The 22,553-nt window shown below is 37.2% G+C and overlaps 1 protein-coding gene across 4 annotated transcripts in view; it reads right to left on the reverse strand.

Annotated features, from left to right (window-relative positions):
* Window positions 1–1,676: 1,676 nt before the first annotated feature.
* Window positions 1,677–22,553, reverse strand: part of UACA (uveal autoantigen with coiled-coil domains and ankyrin repeats) — a 98,772-nt gene continuing 77,895 nt past the window's right edge. For all 4 annotated transcript variants that reach the window (XM_081155404.1, XM_081155406.1, XM_081155407.1 and 1 more), the window contains 6 exons: window positions 16,363–16,399; window positions 15,489–15,541; window positions 10,584–13,322; window positions 8,747–8,899; window positions 5,817–5,882; window positions 1,677–3,344 (listed from right to left, as the gene is read on the reverse strand). In XM_081155404.1, coding sequence (XP_081011530.1) covers window positions 3,273–3,344; window positions 5,817–5,882; window positions 8,747–8,899; window positions 10,584–13,322; window positions 15,489–15,541; window positions 16,363–16,399 — 3,120 coding nt within the window. In that variant the 3' untranslated portion in view covers window positions 1,677–3,272. The remainder of the gene's footprint in view (window positions 3,345–5,816; window positions 5,883–8,746; window positions 8,900–10,583; window positions 13,323–15,488; window positions 15,542–16,362; window positions 16,400–22,553) is intronic.

The following is a 22,553-nucleotide window of genomic DNA, read 5'->3' on the forward strand; positions in this document are numbered from 1 at the left end:
AGCCTTGTTTCAAATATCAAGGCCCAAAACATGGGAAAGAATTTCCAACAAGATGTCAGACCCAGTTTGGTCTGGTCAGGGACACAGAATGAAACAAGCGCAAGAACGCCCATCTCCCACTTTGTATTTTGTGCATGATGTATTCTGTACATGATTTATTTTATGGTGCCACTTGTTTTTTTCTTTCTGAAAATTACTGACATTTAGCAGCCACAAATAAGGTCCAGGTTCTTTTTCTCTGCCAGACATGTGCAACCACACTTTGCATGCTCATCACAGGCAACCCCCTTTCAATCCTTATTTTAGAGCCAGAGGTGGTGCCATTACTTTGATGCACAGAACATACAAGAGGAAGAACGATCTCCACAAGATTGAGGAATTCAGTGATGAGGAAAATAAAGAGGCTGTACGAAGTCATTTTCCTCCACCACGGTGAAGCAGACGTCAAGAGATGCCTGTAACCACTGCCGGCTTGTTAGGCACCAGTGTAAGCAGGCATCGTGGACACCGACAGTTCATTTGAAACTCTCCCTATTCTACTTTGAAACAAGTGAGCCAAGAACATGGGCCCTTCAGATAGGTAAGAAGCGTGTGCATGAGAACAGCGCTTAGGTCCCGGTTAGCGGACAGCTAGTAGCACTGAGGGAAACAAGTGCTCAAGTTCTAAAGCTGCAAGATTTTTTAAGCAGCAATAATCCCATGCATTTAGAATAACAGAACATTTTAAACTATATAACATTTGGTTGGGTCAAGAGAAAAGGTTAAAACAAAAAAAAAAGCTGTAAGAAAGGTTAGGCTGATTTAACTTGGAGTTTTAGAACAGCACAGGTATAGCAAGTGATTAGTGACTGTATATGAAACTTGAAGATGTTCATTAGATATTTGATTTTATGTTAATAGTTCTTTACAACACTGATCCTCTGTTAAAAGGAATGAGCTTTATTAATGAATCAGCGGGGGCGGGGGGGCTAAACAATGGAATAGTAATAAAGTTTTCAACAAAGGACTGTACCCCACAGGAACTCAGAGATTCTTTCAGAGAGCACCACATCTTAGACTACAACCCATCTTCCTCTTGCTAGAAGTTCAGACCTCACAGTCTTTCTGAACACAGGACAACAGAGGCACCAGCATCACTCATTATCTATGTTCCAATGTTTACTATCTATAAGCCTTTAGCCTTGCTCTAGCCAGTTTGGCTCGGTGGTTAGAGCGCCAGCCCGCAGACTAAAGGATCTGGGTTTGATTCTCGCCAAGGGATTACCTCGGTTGCAGGCTCAGTCCTGGCCCTGGTAGGGGCACGTGTGGGAGGCAATCAACTGATGTGTCTCTCTCACATCCATGTGTCTCTCTCACATCCATGTGTCTCTCTCTCACTCTCCCTTCCACTCTCTCCAAAGAGCAAAGGAAAAAATATCCTGGGGTGAAGATTAAAATAAACAAAGAAACAAAAAAACCCCTTTAGCCTCAGTGTTGTAAATGCAGTGTCTGCCTTTGATATGGAAAGGTGAGCGAGTGAGAGGACGGGGCCAATTCACGGTACCTTGATACTCCCTTCACTCTACTAGTAACTGAAATCAGGTATCACCACCTGTACTTTGGAACCCATCAGTCTCTACACCACATTCTCCAAAGATAGCAAATGGACTTGTTTTACTTATAAGGATGCTCAAAAGTATTTCACAGAAAACATTTTATTGATGGCTGAAGACAAAATAAAATATACATAGAGTTCCCTTTCCACCAAATACAAAACAAATGTGACTATTCAGTTAAGAACCTTCTCCACTCCAGAGCTTCAGTAGGAGACCTAATACTCATGAAACAGAACCCATGCTGCAGAACACATTAAGTATAAAAATTAAAGAATCCAAATATTGCTTATGTAAACTGTGTATATCTATCTAAAGAATTAAGAATAAACCCAATTCTGACTTTTCACTGTTGTTTCTACACTGAAGAAATACAAGGACTTTTTCTTTGGTGGGAAAAGCTGTATTGATGGTCCTGTGTCCTTGTTATGATACCACAATGGGATCAAAAGTATGGTTCAGAACGTTCAAAGATTATTGCTAAGGTACACTTTGCAATTTTAAAAAACTTGGTGGAAATAATTCACTTGTTCAGTTTATTTGCTAACAGTCAAATTAGTAATTTTCAATCTTAACAGTATAAAAATTAATAAAAATAACAAAACATAAACTTTAATGAGATGTAGTTAATAAAAATGGTTCGTTACAACAGAGTATGCACTATGAATATGTCCAATCTTATTATTTTCTCACTATCTATACTCTTAAAGTTTACTATATTATTGTATTTTTGTTTAAAATCTTAAAGATCTGTTTTCTAAAACCAATTCTCTCATGCTAATTTTGCAAGAAAGCTGCATTTCACATTATTAATCTCATTAGTGCAATTTTCCTATAAATAAGTATAAACATTTGGAGGATGCATGTTTAATGGGTGCTTGGTTACTATAGTAGCAAATGTCAAAGTAACTGCTAAAAAAGTCTAAAATTTTTAACACTGAAAAATCTAGCATGCCATTTATACTTTTCTAAATACTGCAGTAAGAAAAGTCACCACAGTGAAAATTAAGATACTGTTGTGGAGATAATGAGGCAATCTTATTATAAATTCCTGATATAGTCCACCCTGGCCTGTTCTTAATCTAAATGTAATTTAGCACTGCAAACCATTAGGAAAAGAAATTTATCTGAAAAGGCACAAAAGTTACTAGTATAAGAAGAAAAAAGTGTACCTCCAAAAAAAGTCAAAGGCACTCATTAAGTTACTTCAATAAAAGCACAACTTGGCCTGCCAAGTTATATTGCATTCCTTGAAACCACATTAGGTCTCATGGCTCAGACCGAAGAGCTGAAAGATCTCTTGATCAGCTTAAAAGTGGCTACTGACCAAATTCATTTCTCTGAGAGAAATCTTTAAACAATTTTTTCAGCCTAATTCCTCTTCAACCTCACTCAGATGGCTCATTTTATTAGGGACTTAATGGTTTAAAAGTACGTGGCCAGTCCAAGGCAAAGTATTATGTTGTTTGCTTAACTGTAAAATTAACATATATGAAATATAAGATTTAAACTGATACTGAAAGAGTAACATACTCATCTAATTTTTAAAAACCTACTAATGGGACAAAATACACTTTACTTCAATTACACTAGCACAGGAAGGCCCAGAAAGGCCATGCCGTGCAACAGAATGTTCAGCACCAGCGGGTGAAGTGGACACGGGCAGGTCAGCACTGACCACTAGCACACAAGCCCCTGCCGCATCTGTATAATCTGGAGTAAGGCCGCCTGCACGTCTTCATCCATGTGACCCTTGAGACAATGAAGAAAGGAGAGAACTATTTTATTTCATCTTAATTTACACAAGAATCCTAACTAAAGACTAAGGCTTTATAATAGGGCCTAATTGGCTGTGATTCACCAAATGTCAAATCCTCACTACCTTAGTTTATTTCCTAAAGGATTTAGAGCTCTACACTGGAAACAAAAAAATTTAAAAGTAGTGCACACCAGCCCGGCCGGCGTGGCTCAGCGGTTGAGCATTGACCTATGATCCAGGAGATCATGGTTTGATTCCCCGTGCAGGAGGCGGCTGATCAATGACTCTCTCTTCATTGATGTTTCTATCTCTCTCTCTCCCTCTCCCTTCCTCTCTCTGAAATCAATAAAGATATATTAAAAAAAAAAAAAAAAAAAGTAGTGCACACCAGTTTTTCTTAACATCTATTATTAGAGAATGGACACATTTCTCTCTTATAACAGTTCGGATGATAAGGGACAACATGAGTTATAAATGAGCAAAGTAAACTACAAAGAAATTTTTATTCTTGCTCCTGGTTAAAGTTTTTTTAATTAGAAAAGTAATTAATGAAAGATCCCTGTATTATATATTTTACATAAATAGAATCATATATATAATTTTGCAACTTGCCTTTCTACCTGGTGTCATAGAAAGCTATCCCAAATTATTTCCCTAATTATTTAAAAATATTATATAACATCCCACTGTGTGGATGTATCACAATTTCTTTACCCATTCCCCCAATGATGGGCATTTTAAGGTGTTTCCAATCTTATGAGTAGATTCCCAGAAAACAAATTGATGGGTCAAAAAATAAGCTCAATTTTCAGTTTTGCTAAGTACTACAAAATGTTCTTTTATGGAGATTATAACAATTTACACTCCCACCAACAGGGCATAAATGCCCATTTTCCGTAATGCCCTGACCAACGCTATAAGCCCACCATCTTATCCTGATGAGGTTGAGATCTTTTTACTTGAACCTTAGCCATTTATATTTAGAAAAAAATACTTTAAACTTAAAAAGATGGCAAGAGGGTTGATTAAATTAGAGTCAATATGGTGGGCTTATTACAGCTCCCACTTCTTTTTCTTTGCTGGAGCACTTGAATAGGTTTCAGCAAAACGCTTCCTACTAATACAAAAATTTTTCTTTCTAAAATCTGTTTCTATAACAGGCAGGATGTTTAAATTTCAAACATTATCCACAGTTGACTAAACTGAATTTCTTAGTTAACTTTATGATGCCAGAAGGCAAGACTATTTCAGATGCCACTGCTTTTGTTATGTTTCTTTAGGAGTCAGTAGAAAATAATTTCAGAAGCATACATACAAAGTTGGAAACCTTGTTAGTTTGCAGTGTCTTTCGAGAAAGCATGCCCTTCCTCCCTTGGCCAATACCTGAGCTGAGTGAGTTCCTCACCCTCTCTAATACAGATCTATACTTTCTATTTCCCCCCTAAACTTCCCATTCTGTGGTCCCTCAACAGCCTTCCCTGATAACTGCAATATACTTTCCTGTCCCAGCCTCTCTTTTACTTACTCAAAATAAAGTAGTCCAAGATATTCTTCTATCATACCATTCATTCTTTTCCATTGGTTTCCCATTCAGCTTTTTTATTTTAAGAATTTGATGTCATAGTTTCTTCCTTTTCATTATTTTACCTAGTTCTTTTTTTTAAACACCTTTCTTTGAAGTTTTCTCTCAACATCTATGTTTTTTCTTTTAACCATGCGGCCTGATACACTTCAAATCGTTAACAATCCTTTTATATCGCCCCCATTATTCTAACATTGTCTCTTTTAGGACATCTTCCTGAAAAATCTATTCTGAGAATTTTGGAGAGGCTGATCATAGGGTTTCTACTGAGCATTAAGTATAGCATCCTTCATATATTAAACATTTTCTTGGTATGATTTTTTTTTTAAAATAGCTTTCTCATTATATACTCAAAGACTGTATAATGTATACTTCACTGAGTTTAAGGCTCAATAAATATTATTGATAATCTCCTAACAGAACCAAATTTTTTCCTTAAATTATTACAATTCTGTGCACACCTTACTCATCATTTTTGTACTTTTATAGTATTCTCTACATTTCAAAGAAATACTCCTGAGCTACCAAGAAACAATAGTATCTTTTCCACTCTCCTCTTTTGGTGACAGCCACGTGTGGCTGTCAAGGCATCATCTCCAGCTAGCAGTAGTATCAACGTGTGCTGCCATCATATGTTGCCAAACTGTCTATAAAATGAGTGACAAGCAGATGGAGATAACACTAAATTTAAGATGTTGTGTTGCAATATAGCTTTGTAAATTTCTCTGGGAGATATGCAAGCCATGATTAAAAAAAAAACAATTGTTTTTAAATAAGCATATGGGGTACAACTACTTTAAATGTGACCACATAAATTTACTTGAACATGAAAAAATATTTTCTCTAAAATAATATCCTTTCCAAAGGAGAAACAGTTCTTTACCTGTGCAGCACTAAGAAGGTGTGTCCGATAAATTGCAATTACTTCTTGGTGCTGTCTGTCAGCATCCTAGAAATGTGGGAAGATAGATAAGAATATCAGCATTCGTATTTTCAAACACATGGAGGCTTGTGACACTGCTGGTCCTCAGGCTTGAGGCTACAAAACAATTATTAAAGTGTTCCTGCTGCTTCTTGTAACAAACTACCTTGGACCCACCGCATGCAAAATTCCACAGCATAACAACAGTATGAACTTTTCTCATGAATGTGTGGGAACGTTCATAGTGAAAGTAATTCTGCTTATCCTAGGTCACATGAAATGACTGTCTTAGTTCACATCTAATGCCATGAAATCATGTGGACACTTATCAACTTACGCTTTAGATTATTGCAAAAGCTTCTCATCTTGTCCCCGTCTCTAGACTTTATTCTCTATCGTGCTTTGGAGATAGAAGCAGCTCTTTCCTCATATCGCTTTGGCTTTAAAACCTTGGGTGATACCTCATTACATAGAAGAGAGAATCCAAACTCATCAGCTTGGTTCTCACAGCCTTCACAATCTGACTGCAAATACAACTCCCACTACTAGCGAAGCTGATGGGCCTTTCCCTGTCCCGGGCAGGCCACCTGCAGCTCCTCCATGCCTTGCTTCACGTCATTGCCTTTGCCCAGAAGATTCTGTTTTCCTCTTACCTACCAAAACACCATCTACCTTGCAAGTTGAGGCCAGTTATTCCCTACTTCTCTGAAGCTAGCTCTTACCATAACAGTCACCTATCCTTCCTGGGACTTAATTATCACTTAGAATCTGGGACTGTATTCACAATTCTATATTTGGTATTTTTTCTCTTGTTATTTTACTTTTTTAGGTCTATATTTTGCCTCTATAACTACCCAGAACTCCTTGAGGACAGGAACTGTATGCTTTCTTTGTCCCTGGCAGAGCTTAGCACAGTGTCATGAACGTATTAAACAATAAACAAATATTTCTGATTACTGAAGGGACTACCATATCCCTTTGATAAGATCTAAGTGTTATAAAATGAAAACTTTAAAAAAATAACTTTCTTCTATTCAAAAATAATTCATAACAAATACCTATAGAATAAAAAAATATTAGCAACGATTTATATTTGATTGGGCTATGTTTTACTTAGCATTTCCACGTATATTATTTTAGCTCATTCAATTAAAAAGCAAACAAACAAATAAGTAATCAGTTTTTATTGTCCTATTCTATGAATGAAGAAGCCAAGTGTTAAGGGGAATGTTCCATGTCACTCGCTTTTAAATGGCAGGGCTTAGAACTGAGCTCTCATCTTCAGCTTCTTAATCCAGATGTTTCCTTTAATATATAAAGGATATATATATTGATATAGATATTTATAAGGATAGAGGTACGTATATGGATATACATATATATTAAAACATCTGGATAATATATAAGGTATAAAACCATAGGAATGCCTATCTTTACTCATAAAAAGATTTTTAAAACTCCCTTTAGTTTAGTGAACCAATACTTTAGAGAGTGTGCTGCAGTTGGAAAGATACCAGATTTTGAGTCAGCAAATTTCAGGATTAAATCCTAGCTATATGACCCCATGCATCAAGTATTTTCATCTTTGTTTCCTTAACATGCAATGTCAAATGGGGGAATAAAACTTCTAAGGTTGTGATGAAAATAAAGTTTAAAGTATGTAAAACATGTAGTATAGTGCCTGGCAGACTGTAGGCACTAAATGAAGTATATTATACCACTAGTGTAAGTAACTTTTAGCAAAAATAATTACATTCTTGGACCTGATCACAGCCACAAATCAACCTGATTTCTAAATAAGCTTCTATACATATATAAGCTACTGTGATCCTGCATTTAACAGAAGGCATGTAACAATTGTTTAAACTGATTAACAAAATGGATCCAGAGACATAGAAGCATGGAACAGACTGAGGGATCTTAGGGGGAAGGTGGGGAGTGGGGAGTGGGTGGGGAGAGATTAATCAAAGAACTTACATGTTTATAAGCATAACCCATGGACACAGACACTGGTCTGGGGAAGGCCTGGGGGTGGGGTGGATGTGGGGTGAAGGGGGTCAATGGGGGTAAAAAGGGGACATCTGTAATATTTTCAACAATGAAGATAATTAAGAAAAACAAAAACAAAACAAAAGTGCAGGATAACTATTTTAAAATGTTAACTGCAGGTTTCATAAGGAACAAATGAAGCTAAAAATACTGTTAATTTTTATCTTGTGTTTAAAAAAATTATATTATAATTTAAACTACCCTGGATTCTTAAATGAACTAAGAAAGCACCAACAATGGGCAGAGCTGATTTAAGAAAAAAAAACTGATAGCACTATAGAACTTCCCTTCACTTTTAATTTTCATAGCACAATCATCAATAATGCCAGGTTCACAGATATATTCAAGGGCTTCATTAATTTTCCCAAAGGCCTCTTTTCAAACTCAAATCATTCTCTTTTAAAATAATTATTTTGTTCTCATCCTTGTCAGTTTTTATCTTATTGTCATCTAGTTTCACTTCACATCCTTGCCTGTCAATAGCTTTGTTTTAATTTAAGTAATCTGCCAATAAAACCTTCATGTGCTTATCCTATAACTCTTATAAAAATTATAATTTTACTCCATAAAAAAAAAACCAACAATTATTTGCTGAACTGACAAAACTACACTCAGTGTCCCTGATTTCTCATCTTCACAATAAACACTTTATGCAACTCCCAGTTCTGCAAATATTGCTGAGCACCTATCCTGTAAATTATACCATGAAAATGAATGATAAGAAAAGATAAGTTATAATTTTTCTCTTAAAACTGGTTGGGAAGATCAACCACATAATTCTGACACTGTAATATATATGTTTGAAGTGGATGCATGAAGCCCTGCGGGCCTGGGGTACTCACAGCCAGCTGCTGCTGCAGGGACCGCACTTGATGCTGCAGAGTGTCAATCAGCTGGCTCTGTCTCTTGCTGGGACTCCCACTCGTGTAGGTGAGCTGTGAAAGGCCATTCAGTGCCTGTTTTAGTCTTTCTACATCACTAAGCAGCTCAGTTATCTTATAAAAAAAGAAAAAAGTTGTGGGAAAAACATATATTACTCACTTGCTTACAATAAACATTTTTACACAATATATACAATATATTCAATTTCTTGAATTACATTCTTCTCAGGAATTCCTTACAAAAGCATTACCAAATTAAGAATGAATATGGGTATATCCTCAGATTTGAGTGTGACCCCAGTCTTATTTTTAGATAATACATAAGTACCTATGAAGTTAGTTAGACTATCTTCTGGGTCATATGAAACATAGGAAGGTAGAAGAGATTCTCCCCAACAAAGTTTGAAAAGTAAAAAAGCATGGCTCACATACATCTGGCATTAACTTATGTGCCTTATTCCTTTTAAGAATGTATGATTTTGGACTACTTTGTCTTAAAGAGAGAAAAAAATAGGGAGGCTGTTTAGAATAGTGGAAAGAGCACAAGCTTTAAGCCTTTAAATTAGACAGATCTGATGTTTGTTGCTACGTGAGCTCGGCTGACTTCCTTTCTTTTTCTAAGCCTTAATTTATCAGTGAAAGAGGGAAAATCCTTCATAGTTAAGAAAACCAAATGCTATCATAAATGAAGATATGCCTGGTACATAGTACATGCTCAATTAACAGCAACAATTATAAGTAGACATTAATAACTTGCTATTCTAATGATATACTATTATATTCATGACCACTTTCCATTAACCACTTAAAGTCCAGGTCACGTGAGCAAAGGTGTCAGTTAGTGCCTGCACCTCTCTGCTGAGGAGGGCTGGGGCTGTGTCTACTTTTACTCATTGCTGTGTCCCCAGCACTGAGCATAGCACCTGGCATGCAGAAGGCACTTAACAATTATTTGTTGAACTGATAAAATTGTAGTCAGTCTCCCTGATTTCTTGTCTTCACAGTAAATACTTTATGTGACTCCTAGTTCTTCAAATGTTGTTGAGCACCCATCCTATAAATTATACCATGAGAATGAATAAGAAAAGATAAGTTACAATATTTCTCTTAAAAACTAGTTGAGAAGATCAACCACATAATTTTTACACTGTAATATATATGTTTTAAGTGGATGGCAAAGCCAAAACAAAACATGCATTTTGGAAGAGGAATAGTTTACTGTGGACTAGGCTGGACAGTGAAGGCTTCAGAAGGGAGGACAAGTGTTGAAACGGGCATTAAGGAATGAACAGAATTTGACTCAGTACAAAGCAGGGCAGAACATTCTGGGTAAGGGGATCAGTCTGTAGAAAAATATGGGGACAGAATGTACAGTGAGCAGGAGGGCTTGGTGTGCTGGTATGAGTACCAAGGTTCACACTGGGGTGTTCCCCAGCATCTTTGGTTTCTTGCAGGCCAGAAACATAGCTTTTCCACTCCCTTCCCTCACCATTCTTCAGATACCCTAAAACCCACTGGATCCACTACGAGCTACGGGAACCTTGTATCTCCCCGTCTTTCCTCAATTCTTAGCTGTACCAGCTGAGGAAACAAAATGCAAAATACTTTTGATTTTTGTGTGACCATCTTTTTTTTCAATTCCAATTTCTTTTCACACACCAGTAAGTCAAACAGAAAGGTGGCATTTAATGGTCATTATGTTAATGCTTTTGTAAATCTGTCTTTAGGCTGCTAAAACAGCGCCCTGTTCTGCTCTGGGGTTTCCCACACAAAGCCGTGCAGCCGGCCCAGGGCCTACCTTATTATCTTTTGCTTCGATTTGCTTAGCTGATTCCTGTATTCTTCTCTGCAACTCTGTGATTGTCGATAAGGACTTATCGCATCGCTCCTGCTGATCCTTGATTTCTTGCTCGATGCTGAAATGTAGTAATTCTTTCTCATCCTTTGCAGATAGTTCCTTCTTTTTGGCATGCAAAACCTCCTCGCACACTTCTTCATACTTCCTATTCAGATTGGCCAATTTTTCATTTAAGTTGGAAATCTGTGTCTCCAAATCACCTTTTGTTGCTTTATACTTAGACAGATCAACTACCTCTCTCGTCTCTAAGTTTTTTAATGCTTGTTTACTATTCTGAACCTCTGACTGGAGTCTGGAGACTTCTTCAGTTTTGTTTTGGTTTTCTTCTTCCTTCGCTCTCAGGCTGGCTTTTATGATTCCAACTTCTTTCTCAAACGCTTCCTTCATCTGCAGGTGCTCGGCCAGGGGCACAGAAGAGTTCTTTTGGTTCTCCAGCAGTTGATGCAGCCTGGTCACTGTCTGCTGCTCCTGCTCGCAGCACCTTTGCTTATGTTTCACTTCTTCCCTTAGAGTCTCAATTGTGCTATTAAGAGACTTTTTCAGGGCCTCTACCTGTTCCGATGGAACATACTGCTTCTGCAAAAGTGTCTGTGCTGTAAGGATGTCAGAAGTCTGTTTGGCATTTTCTTCTGCTAGCTTCTCCTTCTCATTCTTTACCTCCGTGTATTTCTGTAACAGGTCTTTTAACTGTCTGTTCAGCTCTTCTGTTTTTCTGCTTAATGCTCTTTCCATTTCATGAGCATTCTCAATGAGAACATTCTTGTCCTTTACATCCTTCTGAAGAGTGAAAATCTCCTTCTTTAACTTGTCATTCTCTTGTTTGCACTTCTTGGTCTCTTCGTCCCTGACATTATACTTTTGTGTCTGCTCTGACAACTGTTCTTTTAGTTCTTTCTCAATTGCCTTAAATTTTCTCTCACACTCTTCAAAGCTGGCAATTGGAGCATATTTTAGTTTAATGCACTCTTGTATTGTGTCAAGTTCCTTTTTCTGGGCTTCAATTTCAGCATGCAGTGTCACAATCTCTTCTTGGCCTTTCTTGTAGTTGGCCAGTATTTCTGCACTATTATCCTGAACCTTTCTCATGCTCTTACTGACAGCACTCACCTTTTCCTCGTGCTCTCTCAGGCTGATGTACTCAGCTTTTATTTGGTTCTGAGTGTTTTCCAGGTTTCTTCTTAGTATTTCATTCTCATCTTTTGTTTTTACAAGTTCTTTATTTATATGTTCAAATTTCTTCTTCACATCTAGTAATTCTCTGTTAGTTTTATCTAATGTGCTACTCAGTGCAGTTTTAATCTCTTCGTGGGTTTTAACTGGCACATACTGATTACTCATAGTCTTTTTCAAGTTAGTGTTTTCAGACATGAGTGAATGTACTTTCTCTTGGTCTTCACCACATTTCTTACTAAGTTCAGAGAGTTGTTTTTTAAGTTCAACAATATTGGATTTCAGAGTCATTATCTCTTTTTCGTGTTTCTCAGGAGGTATGAACACAGTTTCCAGGCGGCTAACATTTTTACTTAAACTGTCATTTTCCATCAACAATTTCTCCATTTCCAACTTCTTTTCTGTATATTTTTGTGTTATGTCTAAAAGCTTTCTATTCAAATCATCAATAATTACATCATGTGACTTTTTCATTTCTTCACTTACTTTTAAAGGAACATAATGATTTTTCATTTCAGTTGTTAAGTTATGTACTTGCTGGCTGAGGAGCTTATTATCCAGATAAGCCTTTTCAATTTCCTTTTGTAAAGTCTGGTTTTTAGATGTTAATTCAGTGACCTTCTTCCCAAGTTCCCCTGACTTTTGTTCTAATCTGTTCTTGAGCTGCTCATGTTCCTCTGGTTTGACATGCTGAGAAAGCTTGGCCTTAAAATTCTCAAGCTCTCTCTTTAACTGTCTAATTTCACTAAGAGATTTTTCATATTCTCTTTCCATATCAACTAATTTTTTTGCTTTCTCACTTATTTCATTCGATAATAAGCTTTTCATGTTTTCAAATTTTTCTGTTGGAATGGAAAGGGCCAACTTTGCTAACAATTCTTTTAACTGGCCTTCCATCTCTGTGACCTTTCTCCCTTTCTTCTCTCGCTCCATTTCACACATACTGAATTCCTTCTGCAGTCGCTTATTTTCTTCTATCAGCTTGCCTTCATCCCGCTTAAACTCTTCTAGCAACGTCTCACTTTGCTTGATTTGGTTTCTTAATTTCCCCACTTCTGCTGAAGCTCCTTCATATTTTGCTTTCATGTCTTTCAACTGATCCTTCAGTTCTTCCATTAGTCTGTGATTCCCTGTAGCTGCTTCGCTTGTAAGATGCTCTTTAAGGGCAAGAAAATGCGTCTGCATTTGCTTAACTTTCCCCTCTGACTCATACATTCTCTTCTGCACATCTTTTAATGCGTCTTCTAATTGCTTTATCTGTTCATCTGAATCCTCCTTGACCCTTTCACATTCTAATGCTAACGCTTTGCACTCAGCCACCTTGTGAGCCAGTTCATTTTGGAGCTTGAGTCGGTCTTGTTTTGCTGAATCACAGAAATTTCTCATTGCTTCTAACTCTTTCTTTAAAATTTCATTTTCAGAATATGAGGTTTGATTGGGTAAGGACAGCTCCAGTGGTCTTAACATAGATCTGCTTTGCACATGAGCTGGCACACCCGTGGAAGTACACTGAAAAGGAAAACAAAAAGATATTCATCACAAAAGCCTAAGGAAGACACTTATTTGCAAACTTATAAAGTATCCACATCATCAGTAGTCAAAGGAGTTTCAGACTAGTATTTTGGAAAAATATAGGACTGATTTGTGAATTAAGAAAAACAGTTCTGCCCGGCCGGGTGTGGCTCAGCAATTGAGCGTCGACCTAGGATCCAGGCGATTAGGGTTCGATTCCCGGTCAGGGCACGTGCCCGGGTTGTGGGCTTGATTCCCAGTCAGGGGTGTGCAGGAGGCGGCCGATCAATAACTCATCATTGATGTTTCTCTCTCTCTCCCTCCCTCCCTCTCCTTTCCTCTCTCTGAAATCAATAAAGATATATTTAAAAAAACAAAACAGTTCTGGGTATGATTTCCTTAATACATACTATAGCAGTGAGTGACATTTTGAAAGTCTATTCACTTAAGTGTACTAGCAGAACAAAGAAAATAGTTGTAGCCTCTGGAGACTATTTTCACCATTCAAAATACCTACACCACAGGTGAACATCAACTCAGTCAAAACACATTTATCACTTCTATGTTTTATGGCACATAATGTGCTTAGAACTTCAAATTCTGAAGCCATGAGAACCTTGAAATAAAGTGATATTATTTAATTTATAATAAAGTGCCTGACTTCTGAGTACCCTCATTATGAACTGCAATGTAATGTTCTTTAGTTATAAAAATACAACCGAAATAAACCTAGCTAGTATGAGAGTAGTCAAGAGAATAACGTTAATCAACCCACAAAACAACAAAAAAACAAAGCCCGGCTGGTATGGCTCAGTGGTTCAGCATCAACCCAGGAACCAAGAGGTCATGGTTCAATTCCCAGTCAGGACACATGCCCGGGTTGCAGGCTCGATCCCCAGTAGGGGGGGCGTGCAGGAGGCAGATGATTGATGATGTTTCTCTCTCATGGATGTTTCTATCTCTTTATCTCTCTCCCTTCCTCTCTCTCTAAAAATCACTAAAAACATATTTTTAAAAGAAAACCACAAGTTTTGTTCTCTGAAACAGAAAGATAAATTAGAACTTTGCATATAATCTTACAACAAAATTTGATTGACATCCTGTTCCCTCTATTAAATGCTGACAAAAAAAAGAAATATAATTAAACTCATTGAAACAGTTCGGAAGTATCAGAACATATAAGCATGAAAGATTAAATTTATTTATATTTTCCCCCATACAGCCTATTACAATAAGGGCTCTTTACAAGAGCTAATTCATTGATAAAAACCATGTGCTATGAGTACATTCCACTATTTTAGTGTTGTCAGTTCAATCTACACTGCCTTCCCCTGGAATAAGAAGAAAATTAACAACATGAAATAATTTCCCAGCCTCAGTCTGCTTCTAATTATCTTTCAACTTACCAATTATCTTTAGACTGAGACACTATAATTTACCAACACGTTACTTACACAAATTCATAATTTCCATACTTATTTTATTATGATCAAATGTTATCTAATCTTTTCAATATTATTCAGTTGTCTAATATCTATTCTCTCAACTTAGGATCTTAGAAGTTTCCAGCTTAAAGTGATCTTAGACATCATGTCACTAATTTACTCTGCCGGCAGATAAAAGCAAGTAAAAAGGTCTTTGAAGCTCAAATATTTATCATTTCTGCAGTCCATAGGAGGTACTAGGAATGTAAACTTTGTTTCTATTGGAAACTAAAAGTGAGGAACAGATAAACAAGTAAGAAAGTCAGACAACACTCCCTCTTGGAAGCTTTATTTGTTTTGAGGTGAATTTCTAAAACAGCATATTTGAAAGCAAGGAAAAATTTATTTCAAAGCCAAAACAAATGACTTTTTAATTATTCATACCTGTCTTCCCCCTTTTATGGGAAAATATGAAGAGTTAACCATCTGCTGTAATGGAGGTCTACTATAAAGACCATGAAATTGTAATTCAAATCTCTCCTTTAAGCTGCTGTCATCAAAAACACGCTAGGGGGCACCAGAAACAGCAATACCTACTTTTATTAAAATAAAGAATGCAAGACCAACTTTTTTTTTTAAATGAAAACCATATTCGCTGTATATATTCTTGATAAACATACAAGTTGTTCTCTTTTTTAAAAGGCAGAAATATTTTTTATAAATTTTTAAATAGTATTACCTGTGAGTCTGTCACGTACATTTGACCTTGTTTAAGAAGCATATCTTCTTTTCCTAAATAAACCCAAATAAATGATTTGAACTTCATAATCTATATACCACAGTAGGCTAAATATTAATTTGGTGTTATCTCTCCTGTATTTTTCAAACAAAAGGGAAGCATGAGTTACAGTATAAAATTATCCCTGTTCTAAAATATCCATATTTTTCCTTGTACATAAGGGAAGTATCCATATTCTTCTGAATAGATAATAAGCATTCTTTGAGAAATATAGAACACTTAGTCTAAATAAGCTGTGTCATTATTATAAAATATGTATCTTATAATCGGTAAAAATAAAAATGCTCATGCAATTTACAGGATAAATATTAATATTCGATGGGAAGCAAAAAATAGATATTTTAGAGAAACTGCTTAAAGTTGGAAAACAATATACAAAAGTGAAGATTAACTATGTATAGTTTTAAAATAAGTAATTGTTATGGAACTTCTAATTTTAAAATTATTACCTGCATTGAGACTATATCCAAAGATTTCTCCAAATCAGAAAATTATGTTTATTTCCATAAAAAACAAGTCCCAAATATCACAAGATAAATGTCTACCAACCAACAAGGCAAATTTGGTAATTCATACTATATGCAATTTTTAAAACAGGGGCTAAGGAAAGTCAGAGCCTTAGTGATTACCAGATTTTATGTTAAAGGCTGCAGTACAGTTCCAGGTGTTAGGTGTTGAGGTGTAACACGTAAGTAGTTGGACAGAGTTTAGCAGCAGGAGTAGCATATACAGTAAGACAAAATAAATAGGCATAAACACCTTTCTTTGATTAAACTGGGTGAACTGTAATGATAATCTACATTTTTATACTTACGGTTACTGAAATGACCTCCTGATCCTACATGATCACTCTGAAATTAGAAATATAAATTAAAACATTTTAGGTGAGTACTGCTTTGTTTTGTTATATTTTGTATCTAAACCATCCAGTCATTAAAACCACATTTTCAACATTCCTTATTTCTCCTGAGTATTATTCTGCTAGAACTCACAAAGACATAGCACTAGCAAAAATTAGAGAGATCGGTTGGGAATAAACTTCTTCGATAAGCATTTTAATAAAAGCAGCCAAGTGTTTCAAGGAGAAACTTAACTGCCCAAAAGAAAGAAAAAAAAAGCGAGCTACAAATGAATTGAAAGAACTTTCAGTGCATATTCTTTGCTGTTTCTTTTCCTCCAAAGAAGGAAATGACGCATTCGTACAATATTATGTTACCACTGTTGAGAGCGGGAACCCTACCTCAGTGACTGTGAAATATTAATGTTAACTTCTTCTTTCAGAATTTATAGAATACCCATTACTTTTGAAGGCAAAAGGAGACAAAGAGCAAGAAATAAAATTGAGGCAAATACCTATACTGAGTAATAAACCCATCAATGCATCAGGAAAAGAAAAATAGAGAAATTTTAGATACTCTGAATCAACATATATTTGGATTGCTCCTTTTTCCAAGTAAGCCAAATACAAAGAATCTAGCATATAAATTTTAAAAGTTATACCTTCATGAGCAGATATACAGATGTAGTTCATGTTGGTATATTTGTGTGTAGAAGTACCAATAACTATGTATCAAACTCTGATATAGGTGACCAGAATAAAAATGGTCCATTTTTTTAAATCCTCACCTAAGGAAATGTTTATTGATTTTTTAGAGAAAGATAGAAACATCAAAGTGAGAGAGAAACACCAAATGGACTGCCTCATATACATCAGGGATCGAATCTGCAACCTAGGTATGTACTCTGATCAGGAATTGAACCCACAACCTTTTGGTGTACAGGATGATGCTCCAACCAACTGAGCCACCTGGCCAGGTCTGGTCCAGGGTTCCATAACTAAATTAATGCCACCTCCAATAATCCTTACTGTCCCAAAGGTATGGAAACCTCTGTAAACTTAGTTAAGCTATTTATTCTGTGTTACATTTAATAATAGAGTTTGCAGTAGCTACTAAATTAGATTCATCCATGTATGGGTGGGGAGAGGCCTATGAACATAAGGGTTTCAAAAAACTTAGTTTGGGTTGATTACCTCTTGATTATGCATGCTTTCACTGTAACAAAACCAGCCTCATCTAAGACACCCACATTTTTCTATCAATGTAAGGGAAATGCCTACATATTAAATATTATATATAACACTGCAATTCTATTGGCAGTTTATGAAGATTTTTAAGCATGTGAGATAATATAATAGAGAATATTCAATATTTTTTGTAAATGATGAATTCTTAGTTTTTAATGGCTGCTTTCATAAATACTGAATCACATATAAAGTGGGTCCTGTAATTTTCTTTTTGAAAGTGAAAAATTATTTCCAGTATAGAAATACATCATAATGAATATGTACTAACTGGACAAAATGTCCCCATTATATTCTGTGAAAAAAGTCACAAAACAGGATGTACAATATTCCCAACTGTTAAATATGTGTATGTGACACAAGTTATGAACAAAGAAAAGGTCTGAAAGGGCATCGCCAGTCAGGTGTTAAGAGTGCTGAATTACAGGAATGCTTATTTTATGCTTTTATTTTATTTTTTTAAATGTTTTTATTGATTTTAGAGAGAGGAAGGGAGAGGGAGAGAGAGAGAGAAACATCAATGATGAGAGAGTCACTGATTGGCTGCCTCCTGCACACCCCCTACTGGGGACTGAGTCCACAACCCAGGCATGTGCCGGGACTGGGAACTGAACTGTGTGTGACCTCCTGCTTCATAGGTCGACGCTCAACCACTGAGCAATGTGGGTGGGGCTATTTTCTGCTTTTAGTTTAACTACATTTTCTAATTTTTCTAAAATAAACATGCATTGTTTTTATAAGAAAAAAATGTTTTTTTCTGTAGATTATAACCTCACTGAAAGTTATAGACAACTCTAATTTTGTTTAAAGCTACAGAAAAACATTTTATTTTTAACACATGAGAGTCTACTATTAGAAGAAAAATAATACATAGTGACACGCAATTATAGGTGCCAAACTTTGATGAATACTTCAAAGGGCCCATGTGCATGTCTATATTTTCTCATCAAAGCTAGTCTGAGCATGAAACTAGTATAGTAGTTAAGAGCACAAAGGAGCCAGACTACCTAGTTCAACTTCTGGCTCTGCCACTAACTATTTGTAAAACCCCTCATGGGTAAGATCATTCTGTGCCTCAGTATCCTTATTTATAAAGTGGGGATAATAATAAAACCTACCATATAGACTTGATGTATTTATTAAATGCATGTAAAGTATACAGAGTAATTTCTGGCACATGATCGGTATTATGAAATGTTAGCTATTATTAGGTTCACTATTAACATTAAAATGGCTTCAAATATGAAAAAGATAGAAGCCATTATACTAGATCATTCTTTAGCTTACAAAACTGTTTCTGAATAATCTTCAGAATTCAGTCATATAAATAAAATCAATTTTTGTTTTATTTTTTAAATGTATCAAGGCATAATTCACTTGCAATAAAGTACACAAATATGAAGTGTACAGTGCAATGAATTTTTGCATATACATACTTTATGTAATCCCAACTCACATCAAGATATACATTTCCAGCACCATCAGAAGCTTCTTCCTGCTCCATCCTAGTCAGTAACCCCTCACCAAAGGATGGCCTCTATTCTGACCTCCATTACCATAGTTTAGTGTTCTGATTCTAAACTTCATAAAAATGGAATCATGCAGTATGTACTCTTTCTGTCTGATTTCTTTCATGTAACATTATGTCTGTGAGATTCATCCATATCTTTACATTCTTTTTCATAGCTACGCACATTTTTAAATTTACAAAGACAAAAAAATTACTGATTAGTCATGGAGAAATCCAAGAACGGAGTAGGTGAATGCTGCACTCACCTCCTCCCATGACCATATCAAAATTACAATTAAATAATACAATAATAAACCTGAGTAACCATCTGAAGACTAGCTGAACAGAAGACCTGTAGCTAAGAATATACAGGAGAAGCCATACTGAGACTGGTAGGAAGGGCGAAGAGGTGAAATGGGCTGGCCCCATACCCACATGTGGTGGTTGAAAATCAGGAGGGATATCTCAGCTGCAAAGGTCTCCCCTGAGGAGCAAGGGGCATCAGCCTGATGCTGGGGTCCTCAGCCTGGAGTATCAGTGCTGGGAAGAGGAGCCTACAAAACATCTGGCTATGAAAAATCAGCGGGAATTCATTCTACTGAGGTGAGAAGGAAGGTTGCTGGAAACCCAGGCATCCTTTTAAAGGGCCAACACAAAAACTCCCACTCACAGGCGCTCACCCTGGGCTCCAGCAGTCACACAGAGAGAGAATGAATTATGTGGCTTCAGGGCAAGGGACTGAGGGACAGCTGCCAATGTCCCTGTGTTGAGTCCTCCTCCCGCCAGGCCCAAGGTTGCTACCTTTCTTGCGTTGGGCCCTCCCCCAATACAGCATTAGCTTGGTGAGGCCCCACCCTCTCTGATTGAGGACCACCTGAGGCTCTGTCTGCTGCAACCAGCCTGGGCATGCATCACAGTTTGTCTTAAAAAACTCTCAAGCCCTAGACAGTCTTGCTCAGTGGTTAGAGCGTCGGCCCATGGACTGAAGGGTCCATGTTCAATTCCAGCCAAGGGGACATACCTCAGTTGCAGGCTTGGTCCCTGGCCCCAGTTGGGGTACGTGTGGGGGCAACCAATCGATAGGTCTCTCTCACATTGATGTTTTTCTTTTTCTTTCTTCTCTCTCTCTCTCTCTCTCTCTCTCTCTCTTTCTTTCCCCTCCCTCCCTCCCTCCTTCCCTTGCTCCCTCCCTCCCTTCCTTCTCTCTCTCTTTCTCCCCCCCTTCCACTCTCTCTAGAAAAAATATCCTCAAGTGAAGATTAAAGAACAAAACAAAAAAACTCTCAAGAAATTCTGATCAAGCTCTGGGGTTGCTGAGACACACAAGGTGAAACTGATTTGTGCCATTTCAGGGCAAGAAACATTTTCCTGCATGGCTGACAGGCACCACCTTTCCTTTGTTGAGCCGTCCTTCCACAAAACCAAATTTTAAGCTACATTAGCCTGGTGAACTCTACTAGCTCCAACCTGTAGACTCCTTGAAACGCTATCACAAAGATCTGCAGGCCCCAGGCAGGTGATGGCTGGCTTCAATGTACCCTGAGACTTTTGCTGAGTGGCTTCAGATTCAGCAAAGTGCCAAGTTTGAATCTGTATCAAACTGGTGAACACCACTTGCACCACCCTGGTGACTCACTGAGAACTGCCTCATCCAATTCATGTACCACCCCAGGATCTTTCAGTGGCTGAGTCTTGCAGGAACCAACAGGCAGCAGCAGGTCTCAGGGTACCTTGGCCTTTTGCTGACCTGCCCCAGGCCTGGTACTGGTAGCAGCCAGCTCAGATCATAGCCTGGTACCTTTCACACACACCCAGGACCAGCACAAGCAACAATCAACCATGGATCACTCTGTAGCTCCTAAAAGGTAGGCCAGTGGTTGGTCACAGGCAGCATCTGATGTTAACCTGCACTGGAGTTCTTCCCCTAAGGATCCAGAACCAACACACCAAGTGATGGCTTCAGACCACAAAAGAGCACCACACAATTAGCTCCACATGCGGCACACCCAAAGGGAGGTCTCAGTAGGCAGGTACCAGTCTCTGCTGGGGTGAATTCTGTTCTATGGGATCAGCCCCAACACAGCAGCTTGTACACTGTGGTTGCGGCCAATCCTCATAGCCAGCAGCCTGAGGGTGAACCCCACCAATGGATGTGCCCACAGCAATCAATGTTCAACTAAACAGGAGGAAACACATGACCCACACAACTGGAGCATTTGGATCAGGTGACAGAAAGACTGTGCCACTGGCCTCACAGAAACTTACTTTGTGAGGCCACTCTGACAACATTGGGAAACATAACAAATCTACCTAATACATAGAAACAAACACAGAGAGGCAGAGAAAAAGGGGAGACAAATAAACATGTCCCAGATGGAAAAGGAAAAGAAATCTCTAGAAAAAGAACTAAATGAAATGGAGGCAAGCAACCAGATACAGAGTTCAAAACAATGGTTATAAGGATGGTCAAGAAACTTAGAAAAAAACTTCAACAAAGAGATAGATATTAACCACTAAAGAAGACACTAAAACCACAAAAAAGAACCAGGCAGAATGGCGAATACAATAAAAGAAATAAAAATTACACTAGAAGGAATCAACAGCAGAATAGATGAAACAGAGAACTGAATCTGCAATTTGAAAGACATGGGAGAAAAAAAACACCCAATGAAAACAGAAAAAAATAGAGAATTTTAAAAATGAGAAAAATAAGTATAGATTAAGGGACCTCTGGGACAACATCAAGCATAACAACATCCACATCATAGGGGTTCAGAAGGAGAAGAGGAAGAGCAAGGAATGGAGAACCTATTTGAAGAAATAACGACTGAAAACTTCCCTTACCAGGTGAAAAAAAAGACACACAAGTCCAGAAAGCACTAAAAGTCCCAAATAAGATGAACCCAAAGAGGCCCACACCAAGACACATCATAATTAAAATGGCAAAGGTTACAGGCAAAGAGAGAATCTTAAAAGTAGAAAGAGAAGGACAGTTACCTACAAGGAAGCTCCCATAAGTCTGTCAGCTGATTTCTCAGGAAAAACTTTTCAGGCCAGAAGGGACTTGCATGAAATATTCGAAGTGATGAGAAGCAAGGATGTACAATTAAGACTATTCTACTCAGCAGGGCTATCATTTAAAATTGAAGGTGAGATAAAGCGCTTCCTGACAAGAAAAGTTAAAGGAGTACACAGTCATCAAATATTAAAAGAAATGTTAAAGGGACTTCTTTAAAAATAAGGAAAAAAAAGAAACATAAATATGAATAATAAAATGTCAACAACTACATACCTATCAATGATCACTTTAAATGTAAATGGTTAAATCCTCCAATAAATAACATAAAAAAGTCAAACAGATAAGAAAAAAAGACCCAGATAAGTGCTGTCTACAAGAAAACCCACTTCAAAT

The sequence above is a fragment of the Miniopterus schreibersii genome, assembly GCF_964146895.1.
Source record: "Miniopterus schreibersii genome assembly, chromosome: 1".
In the NCBI taxonomy this organism is placed as follows: domain Eukaryota; kingdom Metazoa; phylum Chordata; class Mammalia; order Chiroptera; family Miniopteridae; genus Miniopterus; species Miniopterus schreibersii.